Source organism: Pyxicephalus adspersus, chromosome 12 (genome assembly GCF_032062135.1).
Source record: "Pyxicephalus adspersus chromosome 12, UCB_Pads_2.0, whole genome shotgun sequence".
Taxonomy (NCBI): Eukaryota; Metazoa; Chordata; class Amphibia; order Anura; family Pyxicephalidae; genus Pyxicephalus; species Pyxicephalus adspersus.
The window spans coordinates 4,898,114-4,910,296 of NC_092869.1; the positions used below are offsets into that span (position 1 = coordinate 4,898,114).

Below are 12,183 nucleotides of genomic sequence, written 5' to 3' on the forward strand. Positions count from 1 at the left end.
ATTACTGGTTTAACCAAAACTGAAAAAAAAATGGCGCCTTATAAACAGCCTGAGATGTCTTGCACACACCAGGCCGTCAGACCATCAGAACCGTCGGCAAGTTGGAAGTGAATGAGCTCCTTGGTTAAGTCTGAAAATAAGAGACAATGAGGGGGACATTCAACATGTGAAACTGCCCCCCAGCCTTCCATTTATTAAATCTAGATCTACCCTGCAAGATGTCAGAGACATCTTGGTACCCATGTGGTAGGAGAGGGCGATTACCTTGGCAATTGCGGTGGCACAGCTCAGTCCCTTACCTGCTCCAAACAGGTCCCTCCCCTGAGGAACCTCCATTGCTGCCCCAGGAGAACTTTCTGCTCTGCACCCTACAGATACCTTTCACAGCTAAAACTTTCCACAACAGCCAGTGCAGCCGTACTACAGGAGATGGTCAGAGACTGCAGACATTGTACAGGAGACGGTCAGAGATTGCAGACATATTACAGGAGACGGTCAGAGACTGCAGACGAGACTGCAGACATAGTACAGGAGATGGTCAGAGACTGCAGCCCACATATAGATTAATGATCCTATCACTAAACTCTAGGAGTCACATGACCCGTATAGGTGACAGGTGCACTTTCAGCCTACAGAAAAGTTTCCATATCTTGCCGTCCTGGTGATTTGACTCCCTAAATACTGAGAACATTGCTCTCCCCCCCCGATTGGAATAAAAACCTGCAATCAACAATAACAGTACACAGCGAGGCCACTCCATGGTAATTGGCTCTCGGCTAAGGGCCCGCTCTCTCAGTCCTGCGCCCGCTTTAATGCCAGGGTTATTTTGCACTTGTTTTACAAATGATTTTTGTTCTGCGGCTCTGGAAATCACACTCATTACATAAATGGGCCAATTAGCCCAGAACACCGTGCCGCGTTCCTCAGTCAGGGGAACAAAATGGCGGAAAGGTGTTTGGCATGGTGGGCTGGGGTGTGAGAAGGAGGGGCACTTGGCAGCTGGCATCCAACAAATATGATTATAAATTGAGGCAAAATGTAGATTTATAAGTAAGACAGGGATGAGATTGCAGTAGTTAAACTGGGCAATTGCCCCAGACCCAGGGAACTGGAATGTTCTGTATTTGGGGCCCCTTCTATATTTGCATAGAGCCCCAATTTTGTTTTTTAGTACAGCAGATCTGTCAAACTTTTCACATTTTTTTATTATTCTGAATTTAAAAGACCAAATAAAAATGTAAAAAAAATCAATATTAATTTTTTTATTTTTTTACCCTAAAAGCCATATATACAAATAAAACAAATATTTACAATGTAATAATTGTGTTCCATTTGCTGAAAAGCTGCGGTGGTGTCAAATATTAGATTGAGCAATCTGACTCCTGAGCTTAAATGCCAAATCCTATTTAAAGTATGCCTAAACTGACACATCGTCTCCCGGCTCCTGAGTGTGCACAGCAGGGTCAGATAGCACAGCCCTGTAAATTTCAACATTCCAATTCAGTTTAAATTGTTGGATGCATTCCACCAGTATCAAAAGAAAAGGTGCTGGAGAAATACCCAAAAAGGGCCCATGCTCCCTGTGTGGAAGCAGTGATCTCTCTGCAAAGGTCAGGCACGCCCCCTTAGTTGTGCAAGTACATTCCCCCATGTTGAGCCATAGCTATATCTCTCCAATCAGCAGGCAGCAGGTACTTCCTAGCAGGGGGCATGTACTTTAGTTGATTGCACAACTTTGAGTGTGAGTCAGCAGGGGGCGTCTGACCTTTGCAGTGAGACCACTGCTTTTCTACTCAGATGTGGCTGAGTAATGATAACTGCCATAGAGAAACAGGTCATGTGCAGGTCAAAGTCAAGTGACCAGTCCTTGAGTTGTCCTCCAATTTGTCCTTTTGGAGAGATGGCGGTGCTATTGGCGATTATTTTCCTGTTGCTGGGTTTTGGTGCATCCGCAATATCACATGATGAGACACATTCGGGACTGAAGTCTGGATCTTCTGGAGGGTTCTTGGCAATCCATCCTGGGGATGTGAAGACAGCCTGTGGGCTCGCTTGCCGTCCTGCAAAGGTAAAATTTCATAAAAATCACCAAAATATTGGGGGTGGGGGGTTAGAGCCTCTGTTGGGTTTCTGTGGCTCCGGAGGGGAGCTGGGACACGGATTGGTGTGTGCGGTGGATCTTATGCCAGAAAAGCCAACACATTTTGTGGGTAAAAGAGCGCCCCCTTTCTTCATCAGGGGTTGTTACTGGACCGGAGGGATCCTAGGAGTAATTAATATGGCCTGTGACCCCATTGGGAAGATTCCTCCTAACTTCCTGTCCCAAAGACCCAACAGAAAGTAAAAAAAAATGTTTCCTGCAAATTTTTGGATTTTCCCTTGGATTTTCCAGGCCACCAGGACAAACAGAGGCACAGATGGCAACTAAAACCTGACAGGGGCTTCAACTCTTTCTTATGCCATCTCAATACTGGAATGTTCTAGGCGACAGGTTCTCTTTAATGATCTATTCCTGAGGTGTTCTCCTACCTGTTCATTTCCATCGTCTTTAGCTTGAGAGTTTCATAATCATGCGAGCCTGAAAGAAAAGGGGGAAAATTGCAATAATTAATTTATTATTATCACATGACAAGCTGTCGTCCATAAAGGGGAACCTCCATCTCTAGATATCTGGGATGACTTTATTACCCACCCTGAAATATTGGTGCTAAATGCAGGATATTTTTATTGCTGAAAATCATCATTATTACATATATGTCTATTATGGTAGTACAGAGGGCGATGCTTAGAACCAGGGAACACAACGGGACTGATCCTGGGCCATTCTAAAAATTAAAAAAAAAAAAAAAAAAACTACGCGTTTCAAGAAACAACACTCCCTTCATCAGGGCTGAGAAGATGAAACTCCTTATTATTACATTTATGGTTATTATAGTAGTGTAGTGGGTGGAGCTTAGAACCAAGAAACACAATGGGCCCAATACTGGGCCATTCTAAAGGGTTTTTTATTTAAAACTACACGTTTCGAGGATACTACCTCCCTTCCTCAGGGCTGAGAAGCAGAAACAGCTTAATATTACATAAATTACATATATATCCATGATGGTAAAACAGTGGGTGGGGCTTAAAGGTAGGGAACACAACAGGACAAAATGAATGAAAGTGTACAGATAAAAAAAAGAAAAAGAAAACACATTTCATGGCTCAACACTTCCCATCAGCAGGGCTAAGATGCAAAAAATCATTATTATCATTTTAAATTGTATTTGTCCATTATAATAGCACAGTGGGCAGGGCGTACAACCAGGGAACACAACAAGGTCAATCCTTAGCATTTATAAATATTGTTAAAAAAATATTGTGTTTCAAGGATCACACTTCTCTTCATCAAGGCTGAGAAGCTCCTTATTATTAAATATATGTCCATTATGTTGGTACAGTGGGTGGAACTTAGTACCAGGGAACACAACAGGATCAATCCAGGGCCATTCTATAAATTAAGACGCGTTTCGGGGATCAACACCTCCCTGCATCAGGCTGACAGTCTCGACCAAAGCAGATTGATAAGAGTCATAATGCAATGATAATAATTCTTTCAGATCATTGGTGGAAATGTTTTAGAAGCCCCGCCCACTGTTTGGATTATGCATGTATGCAACACTGAGAAAGATATGGAGCATGAGGGAGGAAGGTGAAACTCCAGAAGTAAACAGCTCATCCCTATCCGCAAATCTTCCCTATTTACTGTCAGCATCTACACCCTGATGAAGGGGGGCTGAGCACACGAAACGTGTTGGTAATCATCTGTTGCATGGAATAATAATTTTAAGGTGAGCCCAGTGAAAATATTGCGTCAAGGGGCAACTTGGGGACCTATTTCAAAGGACAACCCAACTGAATTCTGCTGATATTACCGTTTCTTTTTTCAGATTGTTTTGTACTTACTCTTGTGGGTGTTGTGCATCACACAGTTCTGGTAGACTGGCTCCGGCTGCAGATAGGTGTTATTCAGGTTGCTAAAGATGAGACAACATTGGTCAACGGGTTCAGCCAGAAACCAATCTAAATATTCCCAAAATTGTGATCTGGAGCTTTCCCAGACTCCACCTACTTTGCTGCAGTCAATAGCAGTGCATATGAGTCCACCCCCCAATAAAGTAAAGAATAAATACACATCATCTATGACTATTCTTTATCAATGTCCCCATTTACAACATTTTCCATCACTTCCTGTCCCTGTGACACTACAGGAAGTCAACGAGTTGATACTCAATAAGCAGGCAGGTGACCAGCAGTGGACCTCCCTTCCAGGCAGTGCAGCCAGTCTGCGTAAATCACAAAGCTGTCCACGTCTAGATTGTGTAGTCAGCTTGGCTGCTTTTCTCTCCTCTATCTATCCCTGCAATTAGGAAGCGGCAGGTGACTACATCTGTCCCAATTACCTGTTGGCACGCGGATAATTCCTGGCGCAGGCGGAAGCCGCGTCCGACTGTTCGCAATCTTCGGAAAATTCATTGGTGACCACTGTGAGGGTGTCTGACTCCTCCCCCTCTCCGGCAACATCTGCAAGGGGAACAAAAGACACCTGAATAGATGTTCCTGTTGTACGTCGGGCACAAAGGAAGGAAGGGGGGGGGGGGGGCAATGACAAAATAATAGAAATTCAACGCAGGTGCGGCATGATTGCACGTTGGCGCTCGCTATGAGCTTGCGGAGAGACAACAATCCCTCGGTATTGTCTGAAAATTGCTAGCCTATCGTGGGTACAGTTTAGGGGGGCAGATAGCCACCAAAATTATCCACACCTGGCACTCACCATGAATCTTTCCATCCTGTGGTGCCCATGCGAAACTTTATCATAACTTTACGTTGGCACCGGACAAATGATTTCAAGTGAAATATTTCTCATTGCAAGTTAAGCTGGTGATAGGTTCTCTTTTACTAACCAGCAATGGACATTTGTAAGGGTGAATCTGGACCCTCAGTTTGCTATATTAAAGCAGCTCTATCTCTATGGGATGGCTGTGTTTGCTGTTATTCACTTGTATTTTCTCCCTGTAGAAATGCCAGCCCATGTGAGGCCCCCATGAGGCTGCCCTGCTAACTGCCATCACACTGATATCTGCCAGGCTGCAAATGTCAGCTAAGAGAATCGTAACTAAAGCCCACTCTTAAAAATTGACTGTTTGGGGTTTATTTTTAAATGTTTTCACCCAAGATTCACCCAACTTTCATCCAAAACTTTGGCACATTAGATTTAATTAAAAAATGGGTGAATTATTTGTATTCTGACTGAAACCAATAAAAGAAATGTGTGAACTAGTGTGAAAGTGGGGTGCATGTACACTGTATGGTGAATAGAATGGGAAAATGTGGCTCCTACTGTGTGCTAAACGATGGGAAAAGAGAAGCATCGTAAGCTGTGGTGGAGATGATGGAAGGAGCGACTATTTTTCTTATACTGGGATCAGGCAGGAGATGGGGCAGCCTCTATGGGGGCCCTACAGCCTGACCAGTCTGATCTGACAGGGAGAGAATACAAGTGAAGCATATAAAGTTTGTGAGGTTTGAGTGTAGTGTAAGCTCTGGAGTTTGAAATATCATCACCTACCTGACACTTTACTCTTCGTTGGCGGTTGCCCGTTGACTCTTGTGGTCTCTCTGGTCTTCGTGGTTGCGTACAATTCTTCCCCTGGTTGAGCAGTATGAACAATATTTTGTGATTTTCTCCGAGACCTATAAGGAAAGTGAATGGGGAGTCAAGGCGGGAATAGGGAGAGAAGGGAAGCCTGGGAAAAATAACATGTGGGTGAACTAACTTGGTGAAAGTTTTTGGGTGTGGTCATGGACACGAGGGTTCTCCCTGCGTCCATGTAACAGCAATGGGGGCCTCAAACACCAGCACTACCATATGGTAAAAAAGAGAGGGAATCACATGCTCACCATTACCCAGAATTACTAGGTGGTCATGTCGAGGAACGGTAAGTATCAGTTATGTTGGAGCAAATAGGTGTGGTTTGGTAGTATAGTGCCCCCTATAGTAAGCTGTCCACTGTTATCCAATCAGGTGCCTGTCACCTGATCTCCAATCCTCATTGGGTCTATTACTGCAAGCCAGCCTGTCTCAATGTTTCCACCCCTGAGGAACCCTTAAAAAAAAGATGATAAGGTCTTGGGGAACCCCAAATAAATCACAGGAGGTGAATGAAACAAAATGCACCTAACATTGGTGGTCAAGAAAAAAAATAACCCTACTTACAGATAGCTCAATAAAGCATTGGCCACAAACTAGGAGGTCACCGTCACATGGGAGGTCAACCAGCTAAAGCTGAAGGAACTCCTACCAACCACTGGAGGAGCCCTGGATTTCCAGGGAGCCCTTGTTGAGAATTTGTGCTGTAAGTGCCACATTCCCCCTGCCACCTACATGTCTACTTACTGTCGGATCTCCTGAGGCGGGAACATCTGGGTTATGTTGGCGTATTCGTGGTTGGTCCTTGTGGATCGCCTTACGGAGTGCCCTCTGAGGATCTGGCCAGTGGGGCCTCTCTGCATCACACAATAACAAATATATTGCGATATTTCCCATCACAAATGTGACAAAAACACATAAACACTGAAATAACATTGCATTAATAACCTCCCATGAGGAGCATCCAAAATGGGAGGAGCCTGCCTAATTCTGGTATAACAGGCAACCTGCAGCAAACTCCACCCCCCTGGCCATAAGGGGAGTGGCTTAGGAGGCTTATCAACTGCTGTACAAAATCTGCACACTGCAGGAGTACTGTAGATGGAGTGAATGAAGCAAATATTTTACCTCTTCCCCAATCTACCCAAAAAGGGGGTTAAAGGCCCCCTGGGGCACATAAATCAGTATGTCACCTGCTGCCTCACACTAAATGAGAACCCAGTCCCAAAAATGATCATTTCCAATGTTTCAAAATAGATAGGTTTCATTTAAATGACCTCTGGTGATCCTGCCATCATACTTCTTATGAAGTCACTTCCTGTTATAAGGTGACAACACTCTGTCCCTGTCTCCCAATTGTGCTCTTAAGTTGTCACCCTGTTCTAATAGATCAGGATCAGTATTCTCGCCCTGAGAAATACAATACAGACCTAATCAGGAGTTGTTTTCTGTAGAGTGGGCCCCAAGGCCACGCTCTGGGATTAGATTTTGAGAACGGAATGTTCACTGATAAACTGGACGGGATTGTGTACAACAACCGCCCACAGTGCTGCAATCCATCGAGAAATTCATATCCCAGGGTTTGTACATCTGCTATGGCTTTTATCAGGGGTTCCCACCATCCCTGTGCTGAGTTTATGTTACCAATCATGGCCTGGCCTGCATAGGCTCCTTACCAGAGGTGCGGGGGGTGGGATAGCGCCGCCATGGGCTAGGTGCCTGTTGAAGGACAGTTTGTACTGAAGGGCGTCGGTCAGCTTGTTGACGATTCTCTCCTGGGCATCATCAGAGGATTCCTGCAACAGATACACAACGAATCAGACCAACTAAAGATATCTACACACATTGCAATCTGATTGTACAGATTCACCTGCAGCAAGATCCAGATTGGATAGATCAGTAGGATTGTACAATCAGATTGGACCACATATAGAAATGTATTCTTCATTCATCCAAAACCAATAAGAAGACTGGAATACTAGGGGAACATTTTACTTGCATTATAACCCCAACCTATCAGCGAGCCGCCCAGATCTAACCTTGGCTTTGGAGACTAAGGCCAGCGCCTGCTTGTAGTACAGAACGGCCTTCTCCGGATCACCCAGACGGAATTTGGCTGCTCCGAGGCCTTCGCATGCCTGCCATTGGCCGTGGATATCATCTGGTGGTCGAGAAAAACAAAATGTAATGCTGGATTAAAGAGAACCTGTCACATGAAAGCTGAGAAAACTATAGAAAGCATCCAGATCCCATTGCTGAATAACCAGCAGTGGAAAAGCACAGACTATCAAGACAGGTGCTCTTTAAAGGGGTCACACGGTGTGGTAGGTAGTTCTAGTATGAGCTGGACTCCCCCTTTAGATATTGCTTACCTGAATCTTTAAAGGCTTGCAGAGAGTGGAGGTAATTCTCTGCCGCCCCCTCATGGTCACTGAGCTGGCTTAGGGCGTACGCCAGGTTGCCGAAACATTGACCCTGGGCCCTGCGATTACCCAGCATGCCTGCAAGAAACACAGCGCCATCAGATAACTCATCTCTCAGGGTGTATTCTGCTGCTTTATATTAAACCTCAGATACAGGCAGCCAATCAGATGTAAACTGGCAACATGAAGAACGGAAGGAACAATGAAAGCTGATTTCTGATTGGTTACTATAAATTGTGCATCTTAAAATATGCTTTTTATGGGGTGTCAGGAATTAGTGGTAGTATGGTGCCATCTAGTGGATGAATTTTATATTTACATGTAGTATCATTCAAGTCATTTTAAAACAATATATATATATTGAAAAAAAAACAAAAATGTAAAATGTTGCAGATTGTCAGTCTTCAGGTGATTTCATTCCTTTAGTTTCACTTGGTGACCGTAAGTCATGTCATGTCCTATGGTGACCTTGTGTGTTCTCTAATTTGAATCTAGGTGTGCTCTGTTTCTTTTTTTTTCAGATCTGTAACCCAGTGTGAAACTTTCTGTAGTAAAGACCAGACACTGCCGCACTCTTGCTTTGCACAGGGTGCCTGGTCTTGTCTCTGCCCCCTCCTGCAGGAAGCCTATAGTAGGTGGGCATGCTTGGTCCCTCCCATAGCTCTGCACTCTGCACAGGCTGTGTACAGCATGGTGATGATGTGATTGCTACTTTTATATGGTAATATCTGGGTTTGCAAATGCATTTGGTTTACCAATGTGCATTTTATAGCTTTAAAAAGTTTGGAAAAAGGAAAAGAGTAATATCCATTCACATCACCACTACCCTCTTATCTATGCTGATCTAGGCCCATTATCACTAAAGTGATCATTTTTTACCAGGGTTTCTCCAGAGGAGTGTAGGGGTTGTCTGAGATGTGTCTGATCTCCCATCTGATGTGGCTGCATAGATCCTGGTCCTATGCCATTTGGCAAATCTAATGGCATGGTGGCAGTTATCTTCATAATGACTTTGAAGGGTGGCAACATACCTATTGACCACCACCAAGGGAACATTTCTCCCAGTGATTCTCACTGACCACCACTCTAAGGAGGCAATCTTTACCACTTACCACCACTGTAAGGGGGAATACTTGTCAATGACCCCAAATATACGGAATTTTTTTTTTACCATGGACCACCAGTGAAAGGAATATTTCCATTATTGACCGCTACTGTAATGGGGAATTCTTCCCAAGGGGCATTTTCACCACTGACCACCACTACAAAGGTAAATGCTTCTCAGCAATCACCAATATAAGGGGGATTTCTTCTTGATGGCTACCAAAATAAGGGGCATTCCTCTCACTGACCTCCACTCCAAGGGGGAATTTGATGGCCCTTGATGGGTTAATTTTAGTAGGGGTTGCCCAAGACATAAAAATTACATTAGGGGTTCTTAGCATAAAAAGGATGGAAATGCTGTGCAAAAGTGTATCGTACTATGTAGCGATGCTGCCCTCTTGTGGTAGTCCAATCCTTCTTCAAACTGCTCCAGGGTGTTGCATGCGGCACCCAAATTCTGCAACACTACTGCCTCCTTGTGTCCGTCTGTCTCATCGTCATGGCAGAATGGCAAGGCTTTCTGAAAACACTCCACGGCCAAAGAGAAGACCTTCAACTGGGCGTAGCTCAGACCGATGTCATTGTACAACTTTCCTGGAAAAGAAGTGAGCTTTGATTAAAGGAAGATTCCAACTTTAAAAAAAATCCAAAAACAATTTTGGCATTATACAGTTACTGACCCAACCACAACCCCCAAACCTAACTGTTAAGGATGAAGATCTAAGCTCAGTGACAAAAATAGTTAGGCTGTAAAGAAAAATCCATTGGACCCAAAAGGGACAAACCAATGTACATAAAGTAAAGCTCATACCCAGCAGGTCTCTTCTCGTGATGTGCTCACACACCATACGAGCCTCATTGAGGATCTGGAGGACAAGGCCAGAATCGTAAGACTGGCTCTGTAGCATATAATTAGCCGCCTCGTTGAGAGCCACGGCTGCCACGTCCAGCCTCTGGGCCTCCATGTAAGAGTCCGCAGCTTCTTGGAAGCACTGGGCCGCCCTGGACAAATCCTTCATCCCCAGGTAACAGTACCCCATCTTCATGTGGGCATCACCCTCGTTCCCCCGTTGTGAAGGTTTGTAGAGGATGACGGCTTTCCTAAAATATTCCAGGGCTTTGGGAAGGTCCAGCATGGCTTCGTAGGCCGTGCCAAGGTTGAAGTAGAGATCGCCCGTGGGTTCCTCTTCTCCTTCCTTCGGCTGGGACTTAAGAAGGAACTCCAGTCCTTTTTCCGGCTTGCCGCTTTCCACGTACACGGCTCCAAGGTTGAACGCACAGGCCCTTTGGACGCTCCTTATCTTGGTGCCCAGAGACAGAAGAAAAGCCCTCTTGAAGCAGGTCATGGCCACCTGGAGGTCTCCAGACGTCAAGGCTTTGTGTCCAGATTTGGTCAAGTCCTCGATTTCTGCCTGAGAGCTCAATGGTTCCTCTTCGTCTTTTTCATCCGCCTCCTCTGATAACTTTGAATCATCTTTCAATTTCTTCTTTTTCTTTTTAACCGAACGAGGCTCTGGTGGCCCAGAATCCTCTGGGTTTGGCTGCTGCTCCGTCTGTAGGTCTCCAGAAGCCATTGGGGTGGTTTGATGGAGACGCTCTAGGGAAAAGGAGATTGTACAAATAAATATCGGCATACGAGAACCATCGTACATCTCCCCCGATCTATTTTCTATTGGTTATACTCCCATAGATTGATTCGACCAATGAATTCCACACAGCTGCCATTATTCTTCATTTAATTATCTCAATTCTACTTCAATAACTTTACTCCCTCATTCATCTCTAGTTGCCACACGTGTTCCTGGTGAAGTCTATCTTGGACACATGAAGGGCTATGGGATGCTTTAACACATGCACAGTAACATGCAGCTATACTGTAAAAGTGAAAAACTGGGAACAGGTAAAGTGCAGAAAGGACAGACGATGGCTCTGCTGCCAGAAAAGAGGAATTTAGGGTTAGGCATTGAGAAGGAAAGGTGTAAGGTTAGGCACCCAGAGGGAGGAGATGTAAGGTTAGGCACCAGGAAAAGGGGTGTAAGGTTAGGCAACGAGAATGGGCGGTGTCAGATTAAGCATCAAGAAGGAGGGGTGTAAGGTTAGGCACCAAGAAGTGGGGTGTAGGGTTAAGCACCATAAAGGGAGGTGTAGGGTTAGGCACCAAGAAGGGAGGTGTAAGGTTAGGCACCAAGAAGGGGGGTGTAAGGTTAGGCACCAAAAATGAGGAGTGTAAGGTTAGGCACCCAGAAGGAGGGGTGTAAGCTTCGGCACCAAGAAGAGGGGTGTAAGATTGGACACTGAGAAGAGGGGTGTAAGGTTAGGCACCAAGAAGAGGGGTGTATGGTTTGGCACCGAGAAATGGGTTGTTAGGTCAGGCACCAAGAAGAGGGGTGTAATGTTAGGCACCAAGAAGAGGGGTGTAAGGTTAGGCACTGAGAAGAGGGGGTGTAAGGTTAGGTACTGAGAAAAGGGGGTGTAGGGTTGGGCACCAAAAATGAGGAGTGTAAGGTTAGGCACCCAGAAAGAGGGGTGTAAGCTTCGGCACCAAGAAGAGGGGTGTAAGGTTAGGCACCAGGAAGAGGGGTGTATGATTGGGCACCTAAAAGGAAGGGATTAAAATGGAAATATAGTTCCACAAGGAAACATTGCAAGCAGGCAGGATTTTTACAGCAGAAGCAACAGGTGATCTATCCTCCAGGTGGAGGGGGGTCCACGAGTAGGAACCAGCAAGGAAGAGGGTAAGTTTTGGCAGCAGTAAGGATTTGGGTACGGTTAGTCATCAGGTTCAGGTTAGGGTGGTCTGAGCGTAGGTACCTGTGAAGAGGGGCATAATGTTAGGAATCAGGCCAGGCACTAAGAAGGGGGAAGTGTAAGGTCAGGTACCAGGTTAGAAGAGGTTATGTTTGGGCACCAGTAAGGATTTGGTTGGCACCAGGTTGGGGTCGTCTGCAGGTTGGCACCCTTGAA

The 12,183-nt window shown here is 45.2% G+C and overlaps 1 protein-coding gene across 2 annotated transcripts in view; it reads right to left on the reverse strand.

Moving 5' to 3' along the window:
• Positions 1–1,279: 1,279 nt before the first annotated feature.
• TTC24 (tetratricopeptide repeat domain 24) overlaps positions 1,280–12,183 on the reverse strand; it is a 13,134-nt gene continuing 2,230 nt past the window's right edge. Inside the window, exons 2-12 of one of the 2 annotated variants that reach the window (XM_072427724.1) lie at positions 10,031–10,816; positions 9,598–9,813; positions 8,065–8,193; positions 7,732–7,853; positions 7,369–7,488; positions 6,440–6,549; positions 5,612–5,736; positions 4,443–4,563; positions 3,946–4,016; positions 2,530–2,578; positions 1,280–2,060 (exon numbers count right to left, since the gene is read on the reverse strand). In XM_072427724.1, coding sequence (XP_072283825.1) covers positions 1,958–2,060; positions 2,530–2,578; positions 3,946–4,016; positions 4,443–4,563; positions 5,612–5,736; positions 6,440–6,549; positions 7,369–7,488; positions 7,732–7,853; positions 8,065–8,193; positions 9,598–9,813; positions 10,031–10,793 — 1,929 coding nt within the window. In that variant the 5' untranslated portion in view covers positions 10,794–10,816 and the 3' untranslated portion in view covers positions 1,280–1,957. Of the gene's footprint in view, positions 2,061–2,529; positions 2,579–3,945; positions 4,017–4,442; positions 4,564–5,611; positions 5,737–6,439; positions 6,550–7,368; positions 7,489–7,731; positions 7,854–8,064; positions 8,194–9,597; positions 9,814–10,030; positions 11,081–12,183 lie in introns of those variants that run through there. The other variant, XM_072427723.1, reaches the window with a different exon arrangement.